The sequence below is a fragment of the Coturnix japonica genome, chromosome 14 (assembly GCF_054131305.1).
Source record: "Coturnix japonica strain WE chromosome 14, WE-NBRP24, whole genome shotgun sequence".
Lineage (NCBI taxonomy): Eukaryota > Metazoa > Chordata > Aves > Galliformes > Phasianidae > Coturnix > Coturnix japonica.
This window is the reverse complement of record NC_140676.1, coordinates 16853323-16880791: the sequence shown is the minus strand read 5'-3', so window position 1 is coordinate 16880791 and position 27469 is coordinate 16853323. Positions and strand designations below refer to the sequence as shown.

At 48.8% G+C, this 27469-nt stretch overlaps 2 protein-coding genes across 4 annotated transcripts; both read left to right on the top strand.

Annotated features, from left to right (window-relative positions):
* The first annotated feature begins 615 nt into the window (after positions 1–615).
* Positions 616–4387, top strand: LOC107318671 (cytochrome P450 1A4). Of its 2 annotated transcripts, none has more exons than XM_085514908.1 (7): positions 616–705; positions 882–1751; positions 2201–2327; positions 2573–2662; positions 2747–2870; positions 2958–3044; positions 3647–4387. In XM_085514908.1, exons 1-7 carry the CDS (start codon positions 631–633, stop codon positions 3951–3953), a joined length of 1680 nt encoding a protein of 559 aa, XP_085371034.1. In that variant the 5' UTR covers positions 616–630; the 3' UTR covers positions 3954–4387.
* Positions 4388–5200: 813 nt separating this feature from the next.
* On the top strand, positions 5201–27252 carry EDC3 (enhancer of mRNA decapping 3). Of its 2 annotated transcripts, XM_015872680.3 has the most exons (7): positions 5201–5281; positions 7123–7304; positions 8375–8688; positions 12885–13220; positions 20635–20788; positions 21784–22001; positions 23011–27252. In XM_015872680.3, exons 2-7 carry the CDS (start codon positions 7141–7143, stop codon positions 23343–23345), a joined length of 1521 nt encoding a protein of 506 aa, XP_015728166.1. In that variant the 5' UTR covers positions 5201–5281; positions 7123–7140; the 3' UTR covers positions 23346–27252. The 2 variants fall into 2 exon arrangements, with proteins under 2 accessions (XP_015728166.1, XP_085372031.1); XM_085515905.1 differs by lacking the exons at positions 20635–20788; positions 21784–22001; positions 23011–27252 and adding an exon at positions 14348–14505.
* Positions 27253–27469: the final 217 nt, after the last annotated feature.

Sequence of the window (27469 nt, the reverse complement as noted above, 5' to 3'; positions counted from 1 at the left end):
CCCAACCCCCCCTTGCGTGCCCTCTGGGGGCAGAGGGGCACGGAGGGCACGATCGCTTCTCACGCGAACCTGGCCAATCTTTAACTGGGACGGGAGTCCCGCGACGTGAGTTCCGTGGGGCGGCCACGCGTCCAGCCCCGAGGGCAAAGCGTGGGGAAGGGGCTGGATTCGGGACCCCCACCTCGGGGCGGAGCGGCCGGCAGCGTGAAGCTCAGCTTGAGGAGGGGGCTGCGGCCGCCCCCCGCGTGTTCGCGGAGTCGCGTGGGGATGCGGCTCCTTTAAGAACCTCCCCGGTAGCGTGACTGCAGGGACCGGGGCGTTGCAGGTTCCCAAACCTCCCGCCCGCTTCGCACGCGATGTCCCCCCCACTGCCTTCCCCGTGGGACCTCCGGATCCCCCGCCCGGTGTCCCCGCAATCTCCCGTGGAGCCGCGAACGCCCTCCACGCCGTGCCGCCCCGGCACCCCCCGCCCCGTCGGGGCTCCGTGCAGGTGTCCCCCCCCCGCAGAACCAGGGGGGTCCCGGGGAGGAGGTGGGGTAGGGGGGGTTGGGGGGGGGTACAAAAGTTTGGCCGTAGTTCAGCTTCGGGTCACGTGATGGGAGGTGCCCCGGCCAATGGCAGCGGGAGGCGATGCATATAAAGCAGGCTCGGACGGACAGCGGGTACCTGGTGACAGGATCGGGCCCTCGTGGGACAGCAGCAGCAGCAGCCAGAGGTGAGCATTCCCATCCCCAGCCCTCCATCATCCCACCTGCAGCCATCGCTTCTGGGCAGCGAGGGGGTCTCGCTGGCTTGTGTGGGGTCACTGTCACCCCACAGTCTCACACCCCAGTATCTGGTGGAGGACCCTTCTTTCCATCAGCACTTTCTCCCCCCCCCAGGTTCACTTCCAGATGGCAGCGGGGCCGCAGGCAGCATTGGCACAGGTGAGCAGCTCAGGTCTCATCTCATCCACCGAGGTGCTGGTGGCAGCTGCCACTTTCTGCCTGCTCCTGCTGCTGACCCAGACCCGCCGGCAGAATGTACCCAAGGGGCTGCGCAGCCCCCCAGGACCCCGTGGGCTCCCACTGCTGGGTAATGTGCTGGAGCTGAGGAAGGACCCACACCTGGTGCTCACTGAGATGAGCCGCAAATACGGGGATGTGATGGAGGTGACCATCGGCTCCCGACCCGTGGTGGTGCTCAGCGGGCTGGACACCGTCAGGCAAGCCTTGGTGAGGCAAGCAGAAGACTTCATGGGACGCCCCGACCTGCCCAGCTTTAAGTATGTCTCCAATGGCCACAGCCTGGCATTCAGCTATGAATGCGGGGATGCGTGGAAAGCCCGCAGGAAACTGGCACAGAATGCCTTGAAGACCTTCTCCATCGCCGCCAGCCCCACGGCCTCCTCCAGCTGCCTCCTGGAGGAGCATGTCTCCACTGAGGCCAGCTACCTGGTCACCAAATTCCTGCAGCTGATGGAGGAGAAGCAAACCTTCAACCCCAACAACTACCTGGTGGTGTCAGTGGCCAATGTCATCTGCGCCATTTGCTTTGGCAAGCGCTATGACCATGACGACCAGGAGCTGCTCAGCGTGGTGAACATGAACACTGAGTTTGGGGATGTGGCTGCTGCTGGCAACCCCTCTGACTTCATCCCGCTGCTCCGGTACCTCCCCAACCGTGCTATGGCTACTTTTAAGGATGTCAATACCCGTTTCGATGCCTTCATAGAGAAAATTGTCCAGAACCATTACACCACTTTTGATAAGGTAAGAGCTTGGGTGCTGCTCTGTGGCAAACCTTCCCCTTGCTTCACTGCTCCTTCTCTTTGTCATGATCCCATTCATTAACATCTCTGAAAGATGGCACAGAATTCAAGCTTTTGCTCTGCCTTCTGCCTGATGAAACCAAGATGCCATGGAAGAAGCTCACATCTAATTCTGCTGCTTGCAGGATGTGATGGGGCTCCCAGAGCTGCTGATTTTTCCCTAGCACATCTCCAGTTCTCCTCACCCTTTGGGTTGGCTTTGTTACCTACACAGAATATCTTAAATTGGAAGGGACCCACAAGCATCATAAAGTCCAACTCCTGGCTCCACACATGACCACCCTACATTCAAACCATCTCACTGCTCCTTGCTTTCCTGCAGGCATTCACTGCCTCCATCTTTCCCCATCCCATGTGCCCTCGTGTCTCTGACCCTTTGGCTCTTCCCAGGAGCACATTCGGGACATCACAGACTCATTGATTGGGCAGTGCCAGGAGAAGAAGACAGGGAGGGATGTTCGCGTCCAACCTTCTGATAAGAGCATCATCTCCATCGTCAACGACCTCTTTGGGGCAGGTGAGGGCATCTCCGTGGGTGCAGCCCCATCTGCTGCTGGCAGATGGGATCTGAAGCTTGGGGTTTTGGAAGGACCATGGGGCTCAGAGCAGATGGCTTTGCAGCGGTGGCTGATGGTGGAACTGCTCCAAGGCAAATATTGGCTGCATGTCACCAGCTATAGCACTGAGAGTGCTGGGATCTGCAAATATCCTCTCGCCTGTCTTCTTCTGTCATCTGAACGCTTTTCTTTTGTGCTTATCAAGGCTTTGACACCGTGACAACCGCCCTGTCTTGGTGCGTGATGTATGCTGCCTTGTACCCCCACATCCAGAAGAAGATTCAGGCAGAGCTGGGTGAGTTTGTCACCCCTCTTCTCCAGGGCTGGGACCTCCACTGAGGGCTGGCCCCAACCAGCTCCTCCTGTTCATATCCCATAGATCAGATCATTGGCCGGGAGAGGAGACCACGACTGTCTGACCGAAGCATGCTGCCCTACACAGAAGCCTTTATCCTGGAGGTGTTCCGGCACTCTTCCCTTCTGCCCTTCACCATCCCACATAGGTGAGCACTGTTTGGGTTTTGTATCTTTGGAGGTCGCCACGAAGCTGTGGGTCTCCTCTTGATTTTCCCCTCCTGTATTTCTTGCAGTACAACAAAAGACACTGTACTGAATGGCTACTTCATCCCCAAGAACACCTGCGTGTTCATCAACCAGTGGCAAGTGAACCACGACGAGTGAGTACACCAAAGCGTTCCTAATTGGGTGCACCAGGCACAAAGATCACTCACATCCATCCTTATAACTCCATGCCAAAGCCGAGCAGGTCATAAATGCAACGTGATGGCTGGTGGATGCAGAAGGGGGTCCCAGGCCAGCTGTCAGAAGCTTTGTGCTACACGGGAATGCATTTCCCCATATCCAGGTCCCTTAAGCTGAGGTCCTTAAGCTAAGTCCCTTAGCTGAGGTGCTGGGAAATCCCACAGTGCAGCCAGGCTGGAGAGGTTTTGCAGGGAGAATGATAAAGGATAAATCTGGTTCCCATCCTTCCTGCCTGATTCCTGTGCTCCTTTTTCAGCTGAAATGGGCATCCTGGAATTGTGTGCCCAGTTCAATCAACCCTGGTATCTGCGCAGGCAAACACAATGAGAGTTCAAAGTGGAGGTGTCAGTGGGTTGAGCTGATAGAGGCTGATGGGTTGAGCTGATAGAGGCTGACGTGCAGCCAGCACTGTGGATCAAGAAGAGAGGCTCAGCAGAGGGCTTTAGGATGGGGAAATTAAGCCTTTCTTTGGCCCCTGGCCCCAACACCTTGCTCAGGTCTCTCCCTTCTACCGCAGGAAGATCTGGAAGGACCCCTCCTCCTTCAATCCCGAGCGCTTCCTCAATGCAGCAGGCACCGAAATCAACAGGACAGAGGGTGACAAGGTGGTGATCTTTGGCCTGGGGAAGAGGCGTTGCATCGGGGAGTCCATCGGGCGCTGGGAGGTCTTCCTCTTCCTGACCACCATCCTGCAGCAGCTGGAGATCAACCTGGCCCCTGGGCAGCAGGTGGACATCACCCCTCAGTACGGGCTGACCATGAAGTACAAGCAGTGTGAGTGCTTCCAGATGAAGAAACGCTTCCCCACCAAGAGCTCTGCGTGAGGAGGGAGGAGAGAGCCGAGCCTTGTGGGGTTGAGGACTCGCACCTCTTGCATAGAGTTGCTCCCAATGCTTCACTGCAGGCATCCACATCCCTCTGCCATGCTCAGGATGAGGGCCCTGAAATGACTCCACACAGGGAATCCCTCAGCATCTACATGCTGGTGACAGCCTGACTACTAGAAATATATACTTATATAAGTAGTGCTGCTCACACATGAAGGAATTAGCTGGCCTCCTAATGAGAAGCCTCCTAGGAAACACCAAATGAATGCAAAGAAGGGACACAAAGCAATAAGAGACACGGTAAAACTCTCTCAGCTTCCACGTTATGCATTATGCTGCTTATTTTTATTCTTCGTTCTTATTTTGCAATAGATTTATGCATTATGACTAATAAAATGAGGACTGCAGGGCAAATCCTCCTGGCAAATGGAGCATCACTACCTGTTTTCTGTGTCCTGCATAGAAAGTCAGGGAAAAACAGGTAAAAGCTGCCCAGGTTTTCTAATTAATAAAGGTGATAGTTCAGTGCATTTTGCTGGTCTCATTCCATTGGGAGGGGGATGTGGATCAGAGCTGTGTCCGTAAAGGTCTGGTTGCACCTGGGTTTTTACTGGGGGGGGGGGGGGACTGAACTGAGCCTTTCACATTGATGGGAGCTTGTGGGTGATGGATCACATTAAGGTTGGAAGAGAGCATCAAGGTGCAGTGCCAACCCTGGAGACACTCATGGTCGGCACGGATGGGGCTCAGCATCCTGACCCAGCTGCAGACATCCCTATTGATTGCAGGGGGGTCAGGCTCAAGGCTTGACTCAATGTACCCTCTAAGAGGAGCCTTCCTCCTGCTGTGTCCTTTGAGGCTCCTCATCCTCACCAGGGGCCACAATAACGGGGCTGGGAGGAGGTGATGGAGGGTGGGAAGGTGGGGTGATGGAGGTGTTGGAGGGTGGGGAAGGTGGGGTAGTGGAGGTGATGGAGGTGTGCCAGCACTCCCGGTGGAAGCCATGGAGGGGATCCCGTCCAACCCAAGCCATTCTATGGCACCATCCCACCACGTGCCACCGCCGAAGGTGCGACGGCTCCGCTGACGTAACGCCACCGCAGCCACTCAGCGTAGCGAGCGCACATTGCGTAAGCTCCCATGAAGCTCCACCGCGCATGCGCAGAGCGCTCTCTTCCCACTCCGCTCCTCTCTATGGTTGTCCGCCGGCGGTGAGAGCGGCGCCGTCGGGCGGGACCGGAAGTGACGCATCCCGGACGTCGCTGAGGCGTGAGGGGAGGCAGCGGCGGGCGGCGAGCGGCGGCTGGTTGTGAGCTGGTTGTGAGGTGGGTCGGGGCCGGGCCTCGGGGCTCTGGGCTTCGGCCGTCGCTGCTTTGAGGCCGAGCCGTAGCGCTGAGCCCTTCCCGGAGCCGTTCCGGAGACTGGGGGAGTGGTTGGGGCTGTGGGGCCTGGAGTGGGGCCTAGAGCTCGGCGGGACGCCGCTCGGTCCTACCGGGCCTTGAGGCCTGCGGGGCCTTGTGCTCAGGGCGGCTGGGATGGGCTGCAATGCGAGGGGCTGGGGCGGGGGGCGGCCCCTGGGCCTCCCCCTTGTGCCTCCCCCTTGTGCCTCCCCCTTGTGCCTCCCCTCTTCTTTCTTCCATAGCCCTGTGTACATCCAGCTGCTTGTCCAATGCTTTAAGGCTGTGCTCGCTTCTTTCCAAGCGCTGCGAGTTGATGGGGCATCACTACCGTGTATCTTAAGTATAAGATGTGGGGAAATGGAAGGTATCTGCTGCTTGTGGTAGCAGAAATGAAGAGTATGAGGGAGAGAATTAGACAAGGTTGCCTGTGCATGTGTGTAAATAAACAGCCGTGCTCACGTTTCTCACACGTGGTTGAGTAATTCCTTGACTAGATGGGTAGCGCCTTCCTAGTGAATGATGTGCCCATAAAGTGAGAGTAGCTGGACTCAGGAGTTCTCTTTGTGTCTAACTCAGGATGTTCTGGTTTTGCTTTAGAAGCCCTGATGTGTTATCTGTGTTTTGGAACTGCTTTATGGTTGTGGGTTAATATAAATACAAATAAGAAAGTGAAGAGTTTGGTTTGGTTTTCCCAATATCATGTGTATGTCCCAGCTATTCTTAGTGGCTTTCTTCTTTCTGAGAAGCTCAGAACAGAAAGGAGAGAATGAAAAGGACCTGGGATGTATTGATGTTAATCTCCCTAGGCTACATTCTATGCTTTCTTCCTTTGTGTTTTCTACCACGTGTCCATAAACTGAGCAAATATCCCACAGAGAAAGGCAAATACATGCAGTGATTAGTTTTTCCTGACAGCTTGTTAAGCCTTTTGTAGCGCTGTGATGGCAGCGAGCCTGTTATCTTCCTTTATTGTTTGTCTGGAAAGTAAAGTCTGGGATCAAACGTTGCATTCAGCTGCTTCAAAGAGTGCTGATGCAAGTTGGGTCAAGCATCAGAACTGTGAGGGAGTTACATGGGGATGAAGGTGTAACCAGGCAGTGCACCTTTGTGTTTCCTATGTGTTTCTTTACCTGTCTGTTCCCTTAAAGGTTCCCTCCTGCCCAGTGTGGTTGTGGATGCCCCATCCCTGCAGGCATTCAAGGCCAGGCTGGATGTGGCTCTGGGCAGCTTGGGCTGGTGGTTGGTGACCCTGCACACAGCAGGGGGTTGGAACTGGGTGATCATTGTGGGCCTTTTCAACCCAAGCCATTCTGTGATTCTCTGATTGAAGGTGTTTGGGTTTGGTTTCTACATGCAGGGCTCAGTGTTCTCACCAGTTTGTACAAGCTGTTCTCCTCGCTGTCTGTACAGAGGGAAGATAAATTCCCTGATTGAAGTCACAGGGAGAGAAAGTACACAGGCAAAACTGGATACTAAAAATAGTACTTCAAAGCTGCTTGTTGCAAAATCTGCTGCAAAATGATTCAGTTAAGCAAAGGGTGATATGGTTAAAGTCAGGGTACTAAGCAGAGCCCTGTCCAGGGATTTATGCTTCAGTGTGATCCTTAGTGTACGTGTAGATGTTATTTCCAGCTCACAAAGAGGAGAGAAGCTGATGAAGCCAGAGCCTGGGTGGGAGCCAACGTGTGGGATGGGGGATGTGATTGATGCTGATTCAGGTTGTCATGTCTGCGTATTCTCACAGCCAGGCCTGTGTCTCTTTGCAGCAATTGTGTACCAGAAATATGGCTACGGACTGGCTTGGAAGCATCGTGTCAATTAACTGTGGAGAGAGCTTGGGAGTCTACCAGGGGCGAGTGTCTGCTGTGGATCAGGTCAGCCAGACCATCTCCCTTACGCGGCCCTTCCACAACGGGGTTAAATGCCTCGTGCCAGAAGTCACTTTCAGGTTAGTGTTGGTCCCAGTGTCTCCTGTGTCTTTTCCAGGTGAGGGTTGGGTGGGTGTTTTGCTTTGGTTTTTTCCCCCTTGCAAAGGCTTTTTGCCTTAAATCTTCCTCTGCGTAGACAAGAGTGAGTTTGGGAGCAGGATGCTGAATCAGCAGCACTGTGGTCATTCCCTTGTGCTCATTCCTACCAGCTCCTGGTAACACTGGGGTCGGGAAAAGAATAAATAAGACTTGTGTATGGACACTTTCCTATTTCCAGTGCACCTTTCATAATACAGAAGTCAAGTCTCCAAGTCACCGATATATATATTTTAAGTTAGATTAAGCACTAACATCAGGAAATCAATTCTTATTCCTAAAGAACTTGCATTTTGAAGGAGTTTGGTCATTGTCCTTTCCCATAGGAGGTATGGAAGTCTTTAGCAGGTGCTTGTTAATTTCCTGCTGTCAGTTCTGAATCCCATTTGGACACATACTTATTAAGTTGGAAATGGAAGACTCTAACTTCTAATTTATGTCTTGCAGTCGGTCCAGATGGAGGTCTTTGTAACCACTTCTTTGTTATGTTTTGGCTCACTGCTACATTAGTTATATCATCCTCCTCATGAAGCAGCAAGTGCCAGCTATGTCCAAGTGTGAATTGCACTAATTTAATGATAGCTTTATGTAGATATGCATTAAAAATAGCTTCCAGGCTGAGGATAATTGTTATCTAGGAACACTTAAATAAATACAGATTTTGGGGAAGGTTGTGCTGATTGCCTTTTATTTTTTTATTATTTTTGCTTGATTGATTCCTTTTTAAGCTGAGAACAAAACCTCCTGAACACAATCCAGGTGCGGCACAGAAATACTGAGGTTTTTATTAATACATGTGATTTCAGCTGAATGTTTTGGTATCTGGAATGCATGCGCCAGATTATTTAAGTCCTTCTTTTTCTTGTTTCCACTGTTAATTGCACCTAAAGAAACCTCTAACCAATCCCGTGTACAGTGTTGGTTGTTTTTTTGTTTGTAGAAGTAACTGGAATGTTAAATATCTGAACGACTGGTTTTCTTTTCTTGTTTTTAGGGCAGGTGACATTACTGAGCTGAAGATTCTGGAGATCCCAGGGCCAGGGGACAGCAGACAATGTGGGGACTTGCAGCAGGCAGACACAGGCATCCCTGGGGTTGGTTGCCAAGTAGGGCCCAGCCAGAATGGCACTGGGAAGATGTTTAAGAAGCCCTACTCCAGCAGTGCCCCACAGAACATCCCCAGGAGGACAGACATGAAGAATCAGGATATTATCATCTCCCCACAGCAGCAGTGCTCCAAGAGCTATATGGATCGGCACATGGAAACGCTGAATCAATCTAAAGGCTTTCGTCGAAGGCATAATTCTTGTGAGTCTGTTTGTTCACCTGTAACTTTCCTTCCTGCCTGGGTTACCACTGCAATATATGCCCTTGTTCAGCAAGAATATTTCAAACCAGAGTTTTCTTTACTTGCTTTTACACTTGTGTTGCCACCAAAAAGGTCTGGGAAAGAGAAAGGTAAACAGTGAGGAGAGAGTTCGGAACACGTGCTTCAAAGTATTGCAAGTATGGATCTTCCAGGGGTCTTGCACTTGTCTTAAATTCCTTCATAGTGGTGGTGTGATCTCATGCAGAACTTAATGAGAATGTTCATGCAGCCAAATCTGTCTGTTATAGCACATGATCAGCTACAGATCAAGAGCATGATGGATTCCTTGGCTTCTGCAGGGCATTCTGAGTGGGAGCCCGAGGCAGCTTTTGTGTGCTGCAGGTTGGGAGGATTGTGAGGTGCTCATGGTGTTGTTACTGGCCCATAAAAGCTAGTATGAGCTCTTCTTCCCCCTTTTCTTTCTGCTGGTGTGAGGTTAGAGGTTGGGTTGAGATGAGAATAGGAGTGAACAGATGTTTGGGGGGGGACAACAGGGAAAAAGACATGTGGACACAGTGCAGAGGAACAACAGGTGCTGAAGAACACAGGTGCTACTCATTACACTCTCCAGCCCTGTGGGCTGGTGGTCAGGAGGAGGGGCAGAGAAAATATCCAACAGCTTGTGGGAAGTTCTGCTCTACTTGTTAATGCAAAACAGAAAGGGCAAGTTGTATTGTGGGGTGTGAGCTGAATGGAAAGATCAGTTGCACTACAGTTCTGCCATGTTTTACTGTTGTTTAACGCTGCCCATCCTTGTTCAGTGTGAAGAACAGCCTGTGTGTTCTGCTTCATCAGCATCAAATGCTGCAAAAGATAGGACTGGATGATGTTGGTTAGAATGATTTCCCAACTCCTGTTATCTTTCCTTAGTGAAAACAGCCCAAAAGACAGCCTCATTTTTTCCTCTAAAAGGAACCAGAACCAAATTATGATATTGTGAAACTCTTATGGTTATACATGCTTTAACTGAAACCTATTACAGCATTGCCCTATGAGTAATTACAAGTGCTTTTTGCTGCATTGTTAAAAACACAACATCATCTAATGAGAATGAGATGCACTGATTCAATCCTTACACCAAAGCCAGACGTCCCTATTCTAATTCCTGTTTAAAAAACTCCTCAGCCAGCTCTAATGCTGTGCCAAAACTGGGTATGTTCTTTGGTTTTCACCTTTTATTTATTTATTTTCTTCCATGAAGCCCTCTCAGCTATATATATCCACATCTTCATCATGCAATTATTACAGCATCAGGATATACGACTTGATTTTTTTCCCCCCTTGTTTTTATGCATGGAAAAGAAACAAACTCACAGGACCAATTAAACAAGGAGATCAAAGGCTGTATGTTGTCTGAAGATGATGTGAGGGGGAGGGCATGTTCTCCTTGGTGAACTTAGCCACCTTCAGGCCTTTCTGTTTCCCTTCTACCCTCAGTTGTTTGCAGTAACTCCTGCTTTATTTAGTCTTGCTGGGCAGTGCCTGTGGCCAGATCACCTCACATAACAGCAATCTAGTGGGTCTGGGGTGTGCAGTGAGGGCTTCAAACTACTTCAACCCACCAACAGCTTGCTTCAGTTTGACATAAGCACAACAGTGGGTCCAATTTTCTTTTACAGACTCTTTTTAAAACAGGTTGAGCAAGGTGCTAGGAGTAGGTTCTTATTTGCTTGGCTTCATTTTCAGCTCAATGAGGGAGAAAAATTGAACTCTTACCCTCTGGAATGTTATTTGGAGAGCAGGCTAAATAATGTATGAGTCTCTCCACAGTGTGATGGAGGTAGTCGTGGCTACAGGAATCAAGGCAAGGATGGGCTGAGATGTCATCTAGCACTAAGTTGTACTGTGCCCATGCTTAGTATGGCTCCAAGTTGACCTTTTGCTGCCCCTTAGTGTGCCAAGTCAGGGACAAAGTTCTGCCTTTGGAGTCCATGTGTGACAGCAGTTGATAAGCACTGAGCAGCAGCACAGATTACATGTTGCACAACAGGGTATGTGCTGTGCTGGAGCGGGGCTGTGCATGCCAGGGCTGCTGCTGAGAGCTGCAGGGGTCTGCCAGGAAGGCAGCCAACTCAATAGAGGCTTTACATTTTGCTTGTGTGCTATACATAAAAGATTTTTCTTCTAAGAAACAAACCAGAAGCCTGGGAAGTATTGTTTGTCTTTAGAGGGAGGTGTTTTTCTTTGCATTGTCAAGCTGCTAACTTGATGTGGAGATGTGCTGTTCTTGTTAATATTCTGTGCACATATGCACGCAGAGCAGAGGCTCTGAGAGTGGCTCTGAAAAGAGCTGAGCTGAAAGCTCTTGAGTTGCTGTGGTTGATTGGCAGAGGATGGGGATCAGGCTGTGGAAGCAAGCAGGGCTGTGAATAGCAGCTTTCAGGAAAGGGCCGGGGATAATGTCACACCAGCAACATGGAAGGCAGTTGGTACTTCTCCTGTTAGCCTGAGCTTTCCCTTTCCTCCCCTTGTGCAATTTTTCAGCCCTTTTCCTTCGATGGTGCCAGCTTGCCCATCTAGAGAGTAAGAGGAACACCACTTAACTTTGCTTGGAGCGGTAGGAAGCCTCTTGCAGCCCCTGTTAGTGGGTGGTTATGCAGTCTATAATAAGACAGCCTGTTGTGGGGTCAGCAGTATTTCAGGGCTGGCATCCATCGGTGTGGATTAGAGAGCTGCCCAGCACAATGCTGGCACGTCTCGTTTTGATGAGGTATGGTCTTGGCTCCCATTCACGGTGTCTGCAGGGGAGCCCGAGGAGCTTTCCAACCATTGTTCTTGCAGTTTTTCTAATGCAGTTTTTCATTCAGTCAGCATTTACACGCTGCTCACATCAGCTGCCTCTGTCCCCTGGATCTGCTGCATGGCTGGGCTGCCCATCCCCACAGTTTGCTTTTTGGGTCATCTGAGGGTAGAGGAGAGAGTAGTTTGGAGAAAAACCTGGCAGTGAGTGTAAGGACTCTTGTTGGATAACAGGAACAGATCGAGCTGCCCTAACATCTGACAGTCACACAAGAAATGAGCTTGTTTTCTCATTGTGTTCAGTGCAAGCTCTCGTTTATGTGAACTTTGAGTCTGTTGCTTTGACCTGCAGTCAGTGAAACATTTGGAGACTTGGCCCGTTGTGTTGGCCTGGGTTTGTGTTTCTTGTGCTGCTGTTAGCAGCAGTGTTGAATGCAATGTCTGCCAGCTCCATGCCAAGTTGTGTACAGCTTTGGAGTGATTTGCGTGTTAACTTTGGTTTGGGAATCCTCCCTCTGAGGGGGAGAGAGTGAAAATCATGTGTTAGTAAAACCTTTCTCTTAAAACTGTATGTGAATAACTGGTTGCAGCTCCCATACTGTAATTCTTGCTGGAGAGCCTTGTCCTTTCCCTCTATGTTGTTACCAGCAATTCTTCCCTAATGCTCTCTATGCTTAAGTAGCTTCTTGATGAAAGGTGTATAACTGAGTGAGAACAAACTACTGAAATAAACTATGTAGTCTCCAGCAGCTTGAAAATGAGTCTATAGATGAGCGACCTACTATAGTTAGTAATGACATCCAATTATTATTGAGACTCTAGAAGTAGAGTGTTGATGAGGTTTGGTGCTGCTGACTGCACCATGCTGTATCTGGAGTTTCATGCTGACCACTGTACTAATAACTGTGGCTTTGTAGTGGCTTTGTGCTATGGTTAGAGATACAGCGAGGTTAGGATAAATAGGATAAACCCTTTAGAGAAGTTAGCTGTGTTGCTGCAGGGACCTCTGTTATCTGACTCGGAGCTAACAAGGGTGCTTGGGGATAGTTGGTTTTACTCTGGTAAAAGCCCAATGTAGTAGGAATAAGGTAGTCCTAGACCAGGGCTCTTTTGTTATCTTATCACTAACATAACCCTATCTTGAATTAAATGAGTAGAAACGCTTGGTTTGCCTACTGTGGGCAAGCTTTTTCTTGTTTTTCTAGTCTTGCCAAAGGAAAGTCCCTGAAAGTCTATTCCCTGGTGCCTTTTCTTCTGTTTTTTGTTAGCTTATCTCAGCGTGAGTAATACCAAAGATGAGGTCTGCGGGTGCTTTGAGAAACAAGCATCTCCTTGGTCAGTAGACACCAAATGTGAGCTGTCCTCCCTTATAAAACTTGCTTTTATTTTTGTTTAGGGTCATCCAGTAGCCGCCATCCAAACCAGGTGACTCCAAAGAAGAGCGGGCTGAAAAACGGGCAGATGAAGAGCAAAGATGACGAGTGCTTCGGGGACGACATTGATGAAATCCCAGACACTGATTTTGATTTTGAAGGGAACCTGGCCCTTTTTGACAAGGCAGCTGTGTTTGAGGAGATTGAGACTTACGAGAGGAGGAGCGGCACCCGTTCCCGTGGGACCCCGAATGAAAAGCCAGCTCGCTATCGGCACGATGAGAACATCTTGGAGTCAGAGCCCATAGTCTACAGACGGATTGTGGTACCCCAGAATGCTAACAAAGAATTCTGCACGGGTATGCCAGCTCCCTTCATGATAAGGGTGCAAGCTCTGCAGCTTTGCTGGGGTACATCTGGTGTCTGTCAGCTTAGTGTGGTACATTCACTCATGTAAGGTTGGATCTGTGTCTCTCTTATGTGTCTGTAGCCTTTATTTGCAATATTTCTGAGATCAGAAATATTCAGGTAGGACAACAAGGTAAGTTTTCTGCAGTAAGGAGTGAAACTGAAGATTGGATTAAAAGGAATGGAAACTGAAGAGGAACCATGCTTTGATGGGAGCCATGCCATAATTCCTGCTTTCTTTGATAGAAGGCAGGAGATTTCAAGTATTCTATCGCAGAATCATAGAATGGCCTGAGTTGAAAAGGACCACAATGCCATGTGCAAGGTCAGCAACCACCAGACCAGGCTGCCCAGAGCCACATCCAGCCTGGCCTTGAATGCCTGCAGGGATGGGGCATCCACAGCCTCCTTGGGCAGCCTATTCCGGTGCGTCATCATTATGTGGTTATAAGGAACTTTTAATGCCATTGGTGTAAAAAGAAACAGCTCTGGGTCTTCCAACCATAGCAGTGAAGGAGCTTTGGCACCCCAGGGCAGCTGTTTCACACCAGCATAAAATCAAATGCCAGATGTTTTTGTAGAGGGGCACTAAATAGCTGGATCCTGGCAGTCTGACCACTGAGCGTGAGTGTGCTCAGGTCCTTAGCCCATCATTCTTTCTCTACCCAGAAAAACTCCATCTGGGGTGTGAAACACTTGTTGGAAGGAAGTTGATTCATTCACAGTGATTTGCTGCTTTTCTGTAGAAAAACGTCATTTTCTTACTGGTTCTGCTAGGCAGTGATATGATATCTGAGTTTTCCTTTTGTGGCATCCGCCTTCCTGTTGATCTGCTATGTTTGACAACTTCAAGACTTCCTGAAGCAGAAGTGGTTCAGATCTGTATTAATAGCTTCTGATGCCTTTTTTTTCCTTTCTGCTTAGTTTAAGCAATAACACGTTAATTCTGTGCAAGCTTTCAGTATTGCTACAGCACCCTGTGGCTTGAGGCTCCCAATGGGCTGTACTATGTGTGAATAAGCACTTCTTCCTTTGTGTGAGGATTTTAAAACGTGTTATCTGTCAATTCATCTTCCAGCTGGCTTATTTTGGAAGAGACAGAGCCTCTACGTATGTCTAGACCGAAACAAAGGCTAACCAAACTGTTGGAGAAGTGCAGCTGATATGATTTTCTAGAAGCATAATTCCTGGGAGGAAAACTGTTGTGCCGTAACCAGCAAACCTCAGGGTGGAAATTCAGAGGTTGGAAAAGAAATCATTTGCTGAACTCCATTGTTTCCTATGGAAACTCTTGGCACCCTGTCTGCAGTGTGCACAACGGAGCAGCCCTGTGAAAGCGCTGCTGTTTTGTTTTGCTCTTGGCAAGTTTGCAGAGGGAGAGTGGTGACCCTCTCTCTGTAGCTGCAGGGTCTTGCTAGCCTCATTAGCTGCTGCTGGGTGATTAGTCTCCCGTATGGAATTCTGGATCTGTTTGGAAGAAAAGTTGTCATGTTACACAACAGGTATTGCCAACTACAGCTCCCTTTTCACTGTGCTGTGCAGGGCACGTTCACAGCCCTGCAAACTGTGCATCCCTTCACTGTGTATCTTGATGTATTTTTCCCCACAGAGGGCAGTTTTCTTTGTGTTAGCTGAGGAAGTTTACTTTTGCTTAGGAAATGCTACCAGCTAGCTAGCAAAAGCTTTTGTAAACAGTTGTAAGTTGCCTGCTGTTCCTGGCTTTCAGTCGAGTGCTTTTTGTAGTGAGAAGGACAGAAGGGTATTCAGAATGCTTGGAGCGATGATGGGCTGTCACTTGATGAAATCTGGATTTCTTTGTTTAGCAGCTGAAAGGGGGATATGCTAAGCTACAAAGAGCAGCAGTGCTGAAGTCAGCTGAGTGCCAGGAGCCCCAAAATGCCATTATTTTTGGATATATCTGCGCTAAGGTTTCTTTCTGCTTCTGAATTTCCTTTTTAGAATTGTATCTGGACTCCTGAAGGGTTCTCTTTTTCACAGAAAGCACTCCAGCTGTTTGCAAAAAGCCCTTTCTAGCTATAGGGGAAGTAAGTACTTCAGCCTTTCTTTTTCCCTTGGCCAGCCTTGAAGATGATCATCTTAAGAGCTTTGGCTGGTAGAATAATCATTCTGTCTGCTGTAATAACACAAAATGATGCTGGTGGTCATTGGCAGCGAGCTAAATATCCACCCCTTGTCACTCCATAGGCTTCCAGTCTCAATGTTTGCTACTGACTGGAAGAAACTGAGCCTTGAAGGATGTAAGCAAAGCTCAAAAGGCACTGCATCCCATCAGGATGCTTTTTTCAGTGTCAGTCTTATGGTGCCAAGCAGTCAAGCCTTTTCCCCCCTTTTTCTCCTTTGATTACCTTTTGTATACGATATATCCATGAAATAATTGCAGAAATGTGAGTTTTGCAGGGAGAACAGCTCTTCACGATAAGCTTAACGTGGATTCCTGGCTCAGCACATCTCAGAATTGAGTGGTGTGCTGTAGGCTGCAAGTGTCTTCCCACAGTGCGAAATGCTTTGAGGTTTGCTCAGCTGACTTAGGAAACTTGTGCTGGGAGGTGTGGAAGAGGAAGCAAGTATCACAGAGGCAGAGTGGTGGAGGGCATCTGCCCAGTGTTCTGGAGCTACGGGGTAAGGATTATAGTGGAGGAAGCAGGGAATGAAGGTCCGGATCTGTTCCAAAACAGAAATGAAAACAGGAAGCTCAAAGCCTAGCAGTGCTTTGATTGTGGCTAAATTGTACCCATTCCTGGAGTTATACAGGTGAATCACTCCCAAATATTAACTGCTCTTTATTCCTTGGAGCTGGCAGCTATTGATCTGTCTGTTTGCTATTATATTATGTTTAAAAAGGGAAGCACAGCTGTTTCACGGACATCTGCCTCCCTGGAAGGGCAGGTTGCTGTTCCTTTCTGTTAGGTGTAAGTTGTCTACTTCCAGAGCTGTCTGGTTAGAGCTTAAATGCCCGTTGGCACTGGCCTGTCTCTGTTCCTCCTACTTGCTATCAGCATCAAAGCTAGCTGTGTTCAAAACAGCAGTGTTTTGGGATTAGGTTTTTCAGCAGTATCCACCAAGCCAATGATGTGCTGATATCTTTTAGCCTAGAGACATTTGTGGTAGGGTGGAGCATGTAGGTTTGTCATCAGTGACTCTAATAATCTCAGTCATGTCTGTGTCTCTTAATGGTTCCTTTTTTACAGTTCATCTCTTCTTTCCTCTTACCTTTAATCACTGCTATTACACGCAACCTGCATGCCATAGGTTTCAGTTCATGATGATTAAACTGGATTAAAATCTCCCTCATCTGGCCTGCGGCCATCAAACTAGGCTGAAATTTCCTGTGTGCCACAACACTTTACCTTCTTTCCCACACTGAGCAGGGGTTGTTGATGCACACAGCAGGCTCATAGCTGAAGTCTGGCTTTGTAAGCAGTGGGTACTGCTGAGACAGCACACAGAGTAAAGAGGAGGGCTGTTTGCCAGATAGATGAGGTATTACTTTCTTTCTCTGCACTACTGGTAATGCATTTCTTTCTCTGTGCTTCCCCTACCAAGACTTCCAAATTGTCCTGCAAGAAACTCCTTTTCCACACATTAAGGAGATGGAGAATAAGCTTCATAGTAAATCAAGGCAGCAATCAGAGCTGATGCAGCAGGGTCAGCCTGCAGAACTGAGCCTGAGTGTTCTGTGTGGATGATGACAGTGTGGCTTTTCTGTGCCGTGTCCTTGACTGACTCTTCTCTCTGTAAGTTTTAATGCTTCAGCCCGTGGGTAGCTGCCTTGCCTTGCAGTGACTGTGTGCTGAATGATGTGGGATCTTTGAGGAGGGTGCAAATGAAGTTCACCTCATGCAATTGCATGTGTTTGGAATAACGTGTGGGGCACATAACTATGTTTTCCTGAGTCTGCAGGCAGGTGGCTCCAACTTTACACCCTTCACAAGGCAGCTAGCAAACTGATGATATCCAACCTGCCTCACGTGGATGCAGGTTATGTCCTCTGCAGGTAACTGCATCTTTGAGCATGAGCTGAGCAGCAGTGGAGCCTGGTGCTCTTTGCTGCTGGAGGGGAAGAGCTTTTGTGTATAGTTTTCATGAGATCCAAAGTCTAGGACTGTGTCCTCCATTCAGGCAGCTTGCATTGAATTCTTCTATTAGCTGGAGAGCATCTATCTGGGTAAAAGATGGAGATTGAGCATCTCTTCTTGTCTCTCTCTTGTCCAGCTGAAAGCACAGGTTTGGGGCTTGTTCAGCAGTGTAGCTCTGGGCTTGTTGGGGGAAACCTTTTGATAACTTTGGTATTATTAGCTCAGTCCTTCTGCTGGCATTTATTCTTTCCTCCAAGCATTGTGTGTGTAGCATGGCATAGTGAAGCTGGAGGAGGTAACTGGTCTGCAGTCGTTGTGCACAGGACAGAGCATGGCCCATAGGCTGAGCTTCGTGTTTAATCAGGCTTCAGCAATGCTCTGCGTGTCATAGAACTATTCAGGCTTTATCTCCCCCCCCCCCCCCCCCCCCCCTTTTATTTTCCCAGGCAGCTGTAGAATACGTTTATTTAATATTAAAAGGCCAGAGCTAATTTCTTTTATTACCTTCATTACCAAACAATGAAGACGCACTGTCCAACCCAAACATAATTAAAGTTGGCAGGAGTTCAGTTCTGTTGCAGTAGTGTTATTGTTTGTGGGTTTACCCATTGCCTCCTTGATTGCTTTCTGTCAGAGTTTATTTAACTCCCTCGGTCTGGTTCTGATAAGCCAGTCGAACAGGTCAGGCCTTGCGTGAGTGTGAAGAAGGGAAGTTCTCTTGGCATTGGAGCCTGCCCCTGAGAGGGAGCAATGAGGGCAAAGTGTAGCCCAAGCCAAGTGCTGAACATGAGTTCATCCTGTGCCAGCAATTCCCTCTGCATTAACCCACTGGGCACTGGGTTTTGTCTTGCTGATGGCAGAGGTGTGCTTATAACACCTTGTGTCCTGAAATAAGTTATTGAGAGAGGTGTGAGCAGTTGAAGAGGAGGCCACGCTGCACTGGATAGATAAAGAATATGAGGTGGCTCTGCCATCCTTCTGGTTTGAGGAGTTTGTGCCATGGTGAAGCAGGAGCTTGTGGTTCAGAAGGAGCTCTGCAAGTCGTGTGCTCCGTATTAGCAGAGGATGTGGCTTGCCCCACTGCACAGTGACATCCTGACTTCAGGTCACACGTTCCAACTCTTCCCTCAAGCTTGAAAAACAAGACCCGATGAATTAGCAGGAATCGGGATGGGATTGAGCCTTGCGTGACACTGGAGGCTGAGAGGGTGTGTGAACACGGGGCAGGTGCGTGACTAGTGGGACAGGCGTAGCGTTATTAGTGGCTTATGACTCCAAACGTTTGGCGGCTGCTATCAAGACTCCAAAATGACTTTGATAGTGTGCATGCTCCCATGTGCACTGCGTGTAATAAAAGGTCGTTAGCAGAGGTGGTTTAATGGGCTGTTAGCATGCAAGGTCAAGTGCTTGAACAAGTTTGGTCCCTCTGTGTCTGCAGGGCTGGGAGATGAAAGTCATAGGGATTCAGCCCAGCATCCAGTGTGATCTGCTCTGCCCTGTTACCTTACAGGAGCACCTGTGCTCTGAAAACCTCAGGATATGCAAAAACCTGCTATTTCCGCAGTTGTTTGTGCCTTGCACCCTGGGGAAACATGGCAGTACAAACGACAGCTCTTAGCAATTAAAACACACTGCTTTCCTCATTTGAATGTGGCAGTGGCTTGTTACAACTGGTTCTCATGCTGTTTTTCTGCTCAAGCATGTGAGTAACTGTTAGGTTTCCTTTCTGAGCGGATGTGTATGCCGTTGCAGCTCTGTTTTGAGCTGGTACTGCTGCTGAGCATTCGTGCTAGGCCTTCAGTATTTCTGCTTAGCTTTTCTTTCCGAGGAAAGAAGCCCTGTAAGGAATTCCCAGCAAAGCAAGTCTGCAGAGAAACTGAAACTCTCTGCCTTCTCTAAACAGTTGGTATTGTAACATAGTTCAAGGCACCGAAGCTCTCATGTGGTTCTGCTGGGATTGCTTGTCTGGCTGGGAGCAGTGTTCCTGCTTCAGCTGTGTTCCTCCTGTACAGGGAGGGAGTTGAGTTGTGCTGCTCCTGAGCTGGGAGATGGTTCAGGATCCCCAGGGTTTGTAGGAGCGTGTGTGGAAGGCAGAACAGCCTGTATCTGTAATCCTGCATGGGGCTAATTATCAAATTCAGACCAAAGGATGCAATCATAAGCTGCAGAGAAAAGCTAGAATAGAGAGTCTGGTTTCTGTGGCCAAATATACGTGAGGTTATCATGCTGTTGCAGCAGTTTTTCTCACCTGATACTTATGTTTTGTACTTCTATCTCCATAGGCCTTGAGTAGCTATTCCCAGTTTCCTGTGTTGCTCAGCACACCATCAAAAAATTGCTGTGGCTTCCCATAGCTGCTTTTTTGTGTTAAGAAATCCCCTGTTTCCAGAGCAGTTTACTGCAGAGTTCTTTCTGTGAAGCCAGCACCAGATTCCCCTGCTAGGAGGAGTGTGCAATGAATTGGCCTGAAGAGTTATTCAGCTTTGTTTCTCTTTCACCTGCTGATTCCACACTACTCTGCTGTTGGAAGCAGGCTGGAGTGATGGTATTGCTGTCTGCTGCAGGCGTTGTTCTCATGGCTTAACAAAACCTCTCTTGTTTGTTTTTCCCCTGATCCACATGCTGAAGCATTTCCTGGCTCTCAGACCAGGCTGTCAAATGTCTGAGAAGAATTCCTCTATAGACACTGTTCTTTCAGCTGTGTCGCTCCTTCACTGCTCCAATGTATCACGGTTCAGTGTTTGTGTCTGAAGACAGATGATGTGACATGGCACCACCAAGGCAGTGGGGATGCTTACAAGGCAAATGGGGATGGCTTGCTGTGTATTGGAACTGGTAGAGATCCAGGAACCTACTGCAAGAAAGTGTAATGTGGGTAGTATCTGGTTTACAGCCTGTCTTGTGACTGAGAGGAGGCTGCCTGTGCTACTGACACGATAGGAATAACTGTTTTAAGCAGAGTAGTAACTCCTGGCTAAGCAAGTGTATTCCTAACTGGAGACTTCCAGAATTTGTTCTCAGTATCTGGGGATAAGTGGGTTCACTATCCCTTGGGTTAATAGTTGTGGTGGCTGCAAACTGAGCTGGCAAGGTGGGATACATGTGATGCTCTCACTTGGATTATTGGGTTGAGCAGGCTCTTTATAACATCTACCAGGTCTATTCTAACTGCTGTCAGGGGAAAAAAAAAAAACAGACTGCAGCATTCAGTTATGTTTGTTTTCCATTTCTTTGAAGCTTTTTCTCTTTATTTCTTCCTCAAATCCAGACTCCGGGCTGGTTGTGCCCAGCGTGTCGTACGAGCTTCACAAAAAGCTGCTGTCAGTTGCTGAAAAACATGGGCTGACCCTGGAGCGGAGGCTGGAGATGACAGGAGTGTGTGCAAGTCAGATGGCTCTGAGCCTGCTCGGGGGACCCAACAGGTAACACTCATCACCTATGCTGGGAGTTTGCCCTCTCTGAGAAGATCTTGCTTCTGCTACCTTCTTCCTCTGAATGGGGATAAGTGAAAGAGGCAGAGAGCTTGCTTTTGAGGTAGATGTGTTGTAGGTGCCTGCTGTCACTTGTTGCACAGCGGTCCTGCAGGTGGAGACAGCTGCCATCTGTCTTCTCTCCTTTTGGACCACTGAACTGAGAACGTTTGCCCTTTTGGTGGGCCTCGTTTGCTAGCAAGATTGGAGAGCATTTGTCACTTTTTGCACACACTGACTCAAAGAGAGCTGCTCAGTGCCTGCCCTTAGCATTGCTGTTGATGTGACCAGGCAATTGCACACGTATTCTTAGATTGTTAGTAGAAGGTCCAAATGATTTATTCTTGAAACGGAAGGTAAACCCTAACAGTCTCTGTGCAGGAGTGCTTTACTTGCATTCCAGATCCTGACTGAATTAAAGCAGCAAGTGGTGACCTACCAGGCAGCTCTGACCCTCTCAGCTAAAAACCTGATGTATGACTTGTACTATCACTTGTGCTGCCTTTGGAGTGCTCATTTTTCACAACTTAAACTGTTAAGCTATTGTGGTTTTTGCAGAGCTGCTTTTCAAAGTCAGAGGGGGGAGAAAAAGCCTTCTAAAAGTAAATTAGCACGAAATTCAGGCTTGCTGTAAGAGCAGTGGAGATGTCCCCTGCTTTGAAAGTATAAGCTGGCTGTGAGATGAATCAGGGCAGGCTGGGACCACCTCTCTGCCATGGGTGCAAAGGGATCTTGAAGTGAACCTGCAAGCAGAGCATCTCTCTGCTGTCAGCCCTGCAAAAGGGTGTGGGTTCCTTTCTCTTCAGAGAAAGCGGAAGGCTTGCAAAACACCTGTTGATTTGCATCTTGCTGTTTTTTATTATTGTTATTATTATTTTTCCCTCTAGCATTGCAAAGGTAGAAGATTTGCCTTGTTTTTTTACCATACCTCTTTTGTCTTTGTTTAGGCTGAACCCGAAAAATGTACATCAGCGGCCCACGGTAGCCCTGCTGTGTGGCCCCCATGTGAAAGGGGCCCAGGGGATCAGCTGTGGACGGCACCTCTCCAACCACGACGTCCACGTCATCCTTTTCCTGCCCAATTTCGTCAAGATGCTGGAGTCCATTACCAACGAGCTGAACCTCTTCAGCAAGACACAAGGCCAGCAGGTGTCCAGCGTCAAAGGTAAGTGGGTAGCAGTGCAGGTGATAGCAGATATCTGTGCTGTTCAGTTTGGTGCTGCCTGCACGTGCCAGTGGCACCATCTAGTGGCATTCAGAAGTGTGCCTGGAGGCTGCTGGGATGGCAGAGGCTCGAGAGGTCCAACAGTGGAGCAGTTGTGCTGGTACAGATGTTTCCGGTCTGAACAAACACAAGAGCTGCTGTGTGAAGCTGAGTCAGACCAGCCATTCTCTTAGAATAACGGCCTGCCTTGTTCAGCATATTGAAACTACTAGTAAATGAGCATCCAAACTGCTGTTTCGCACCATGCATGCAGCCTTGCTGAGCTGGCTGTCAGAGCTCAGATCTTAGCGTGCTCTAGAATAAGCTGATACTTAGCACTTGGTTGTGAGAGAGCTTGTTTCTCTCTGTTGTTTCACCAGCACCGATATAAGACCTAGTTTGTTAAAAGCTTTTGGGAGTAACAAATGTGAAACTGCTCAATATGTTGTACTGTGGTTGTGGTGCCAGGGCCTTATGTGCCTGTGTGAAGACTGATGCTTTCTAACTGGATGCTTTGTGAGGAGGTAATGCAGCAGACAGTGGGTACAAGGAGGCCAAGTGAGCTCAGTGAAACAGGCAGCACTGCAGCAAACAAACTGCTGTCCAGCAGATGTACTTCAGAACAAAATGCTTTTTATTCAGCATGCAGATTAGAAAAATCTCCATTTTTAATGGAAGGAGAAGTTCCCTGCTTTCCTAAGCTGCCTGGACTGGAGAGCCAGCTCAGTGGTGCCATCTGAGGGCTGCTGAAGCGAGTTACAGAGCTTTGAAATACTGATGTCAGTGTCTTCTGCAGAAATACAGCAGTGATAACCTGTGAGGCCAGACTGTGTGGAAAAAGACTGAGGGTAATGGAGACAAAAATGGAAGAGACTCTGCAGGCAGCACAGTGTGAGGAAGGAGGGCACTGAGCTTTAGCTTGAGGTTTGAGGCTGCTCCTCGCTGCTCACAGTGCTTGTGTTTCTTTCAGATCTCCCCGATACCCCTGTTGACCTAGTGATCAACTGCCTGGATTGTCACGAAAATGCCTTTCTGAGAGATCAGCCTTGGTACAAAGCAGTTGTGGACTGGGCCAACCAGAACCGGGCACCCGTCCTCAGCATAGACCCTCCCATAAGCGAAATGGAGCAGGGCATTGATGCCAAGTGGTCGCTGGCCTTGGGGCTACCCCTGCCCCTGGGTGAGAGGGCAGGGCGTGTGTACCTCTGTGACATTGGCATTCCCCAGAAGGTCTTTCAGGAAGTGGGAATAAACTACCACTCACCCTTCGGCTGCAAATTCGTCATCCCCTTGCATTCCACTTAGAGCCCATCCAGCCACGTGGACCTGAAGGAAAAGAAGAGAGGAGGAGTTGTGTCAAATAAGCTGTCCAGTGGAACCTGACTGGTAAACAGGCATCACAAGCCTTAAGGATGTGAAGTTCTGGAGTGAGTTTCCTTCCAGAAGAAATATTATATTAAAAAAGAAAAAAAAAAAAGTCATAAAATGGAACAGAAAGAAGGAAGCAAATGTAACTGCAAAGCTGTTTTCATTCTCTTGTGCCATTGTGAGAAGGAACACGCAGAAAAGTGATATCTGCCCCTGGCAATGGCAGCGGTTGCTGCTGAAACCTGCCAGGGGATTATATAGCATAGGGATATGCATGGGAATGTTCTGGTACAAGCGATGGGTGGTGTGGAGGCTTGGGATGCATTTCCAATCCTTCTGGGCAGATGGACCCAGCAAACTGTCCTGGTGGGATCAGCTCCCCTGGGTTGTGTAGAAATAACCTTTCTTTTTTTCTTTTTCCCTGCAGTTGTAGTGGGAGGTTGGATTTGATTTTTGTTCTGTTCTGTTGGATTCCCCCTCCCTGTTCTTTGTTCATGAAGGCAATAGTAGCTCCATCCCTTCAAGGAGAGAGTTCCCTCATCAGAAAGCTCATATCAGGAGCCAGAAGCTCTCAGGCAGCACATGCTCCGAGAGCACCAATGTCCTCAGCTAGGCCTTATTTGCTTATGTATTCTCTTGGCTGTTTGTTTGTTTCGGGGGAACGAGTTATGTTATGGTAAAGAACTTTTCCAGAGTGTTTTGGTTTGTTTGGTTTGTTTCTTTGTTCCCTTTATTTCTGGCACGGTGAGTGGCTCAACAGGGGGAAGCACAGTGAAGCAGGGTAGTGTTGCTCTGACTGTGCTGTATGGTGCAGGTGATGTGTTGATGTGTCCCCCTACAGTGTTTCTAGTGTCTTTCCCATGCACCATGTGGTTGTTCACACATCTGGTCATTCCCTTTGGGCACAAAGGCTGTGTGTGAGGGTGGCTGTGCACACCTGGGTACTGGGTATACTGGAAAGAAACAACCCCTGGCCTTCAAGAGTGCCCTTGGGTCACAGTGGGCTGCGTACCCAGTAGTGACAGGTAGGCCACAGCATTACTGTGTGGTTACACAGAGGTGGGAATGGATGTGGAGTCTGTCCCCCTGTGCCCACTGGGGACCTGGAGTGAGGGTCAGTTCTGCCCTCTGTGCCCAGACTAAGGTGACACAGGAGACACCAGACAGATGCCAAACTGGGGTCCTTGGCTCCCTTCCTGCTTGCTCTGTTCTCTTGGGGCCTTACCTGCCCTCAAAGCTTCTGCTGATCCTAAACTTGTCATGCAGCCTGTTCAAGCAGCTGTGGAAGACTTCAGATCTTCACACAGTGCCTTTTCTCTAGAGCAGCTGGATTCTGTTAGGCTGAAGCATGAGCACAGCTGCCCTGTGTGTGGGAACAGTTCTAGCTGTGCTGTATCTCTGTTTGTCCTGCCCACCGCATGTTGATCCCTGTGTGCTTTGCATATACAGATCAGGCGCTTCTTTTTACCTTTCATCTGCTGAGAGCAGAGGCTGAGGGGTATCAGAGGCAGAGGTAAAAGACTTTGCTGGTTGAAAGGGAGCAGTTGAGTAATTAATTTGCCAGGAAGCTTAGATCTGATGCTGGATGTGGGGAGAGCAAACTTCAGGCCTCCCTCAGAGGATCTGCTTCTGAAGGCATTGAGGTCCATCAGTGATAGTCACTTCGTAAGGGCTACTGCCTCTTAAGAGCACAGGAGCAGCTGATTCCCAAGTGGCAGACGTCAAAGAAGTGAGGCAGAAGGCTGGCTTGGCTCTAAGCAGGGATCTTTTCTGCAGCTTAAGTGGGAAAAGAAGGAAAATATACAGACACTGGAAGAGAGCTGAGGAGATCCATGCAGCCAAAGCTCAGCTAGAGATGAAGTTGGCCAATACTGTGGGGGACAACATAAAGGGCTTTTTAAAAGACGTTAACAGCAAAAGGTTTGTTACTCAGTAAGGATGGTTGCCTCACAAACAGGAACACAGATAAAACAGTGGCTTTTAATGCCTTCTTTGCCTCTGTCTTCTACACTGATTGGGACCCTAGGAGCACTGTGCCTGCAGGAACAATGAACTCCCAGCAGACCCCCAAATAGTGTGGGATTGGCTGCTCCAGTTGGATGCCTTGAAGACTGGGGCCCAGTGGGATTCATCCCAGGATGTAACAAGAAATGGCCAATGTCACTCTGAGACCTCTCTCAATTGTATTCTAGTGGTGTTGGGAGTCTGGAGACATTCTAGTTGATTGGAAACTGCAAATGTTGCCCCAGTTGTCCAAACTGGCAGGAGGGGAGACCTTGTAAAATGAACAGTCCTATAATTACCTTTAGAGCCTGGTAAAGCTGGAGGGAAGATAATACTGGGAGTTCTTGGGGGGAAAAAAGTGCTTGAGAGACAACACGGTCGTTGGTTGCAGCCAGCATGTATTTATGGGGGGGAGCGGCCAGTTTAATGAACTCAATTTCCTTTTATGACAAGGTTTCCCACCTAGTTAACCATGGGTAGACTGATTCTAAGTGCTGTGTGATGGGGGAAGACTTGCCATATCTACCTCAGCAGGACCAAGGGCTCTTCTCTCTCGGACCCTGGTTCCCCCAAGCTGCTTTCCCTGCTGGCAGTGGGACTCCTGAGCTGCGTACGCCAGGCAGACTGAGCTTTGTGAGTGGTCAGTGCTCTGAGCAGCTGTTGCTCTGCCCTTGGGTGAGCAGGAAGGGCTAAGCTGAAGCTCCCCATCCTCAGGAGAGCCATGTTTCAGCTTGTTCTGTAGTGGCACTTACCAGGCTGTGGCTCTGACTTGGCTGCACAGGGCAGTGGTGGGGTTGGCTTTTGGAAAAGCCTTGCACTTGTAATTCTTGTTTCCTTAGAGGTTTCAGCTACAGCTTATCTTTATCTGCAGAGCAGCATCTGAGTTAAGAGGGCGGGTGGTAGTTCCCTGGCTGTTGGTTTAGTACTTCATTAGGCATAATCCCTGTATTTTCAATTCTCTTACTCAAGGCACTTCTTTTTAAATGAGGCTGCAAGCTTTTCTTGGCTCTTCTGGGTTGGCAGTTAAACTGTGGATTGCACATGCAGAGCAGCAATGGTGCAGAACCATTCAAGACTTAAATCACAGGATCCTTTCCTGCTGCTACGCTGTTGTGCTATTGGCTGAAGCTAAATGCCCAGTAGGGCACTGAACCAGGTTAAAGACATTATTGCAGGGATAGCAGTTGGCATCAGGCCTGTGGTCACTGCTGTGTGGCTTCAGGAAGCACCCAGGCCCATGCAGCAATAGGGTACCTCAACTTTAAGCAAAAAATAAAGTCGATAGTGCTACATAACAGTGCACAGGGCCCCAGGTATGGAAGATGATTTCCTATTCCTACTCCTGTGCTGTGTTTAGGGCACAATGAAGGGTTTGGGGCTGTGTTCTGCACTGCTGACCTTTACCCTGCACTTTGCTTTCTGAAAGTGAGAGCACATCTGGGTGTTTGGCTGTACTTTCTCTCGGCTACAAAGGCTTATTTGAGGAAGGAAGTATGGGTCTCGCCCACATGAAATGCATCTTCCTTGCAAGTGTGTGCTCTGCTGGAGCACTCTGCAAGACCCAGGAGGGCCAGATCCCTTGGTTTCCTCCTTCCCTCACACTGCCATTGCAACACAAAGAATGCAACACCATTTCTTTTATAAAACGTGTTGGAGATAAGTTTCTACCTTCACAACCATCATAGGAACTGCCTGCGAGTGCTTCTGTGGTCACGACCACGTGAAGATCACTGCACTGTGTCACTGCTCGATTCCATTTGTGACCCAATGTTTGTAATGACTAATTCCTGCTGCTGTTGCGGGATGCCCTGAAATAAACTGCAACTATTCACATGTGCTATTTGCTTGTCTGCTCTAATACTGGAGCCTGATATCCCTGGTGGAACAAGCCTTCCTGCTGCTCTTCACAGTTCAGAGGCATGAGGGTAGAGACGGAGCCTGCTAACTCACTTCTTGCCCTCCGCTGGAGCAAAGTGTCCTGCTTAGTTTCCTATTTATCCAACAGCTCTATCATCTTTAAGGGGGAAAAAAAAGAAACCTAGGAGTAAGAGACCCTT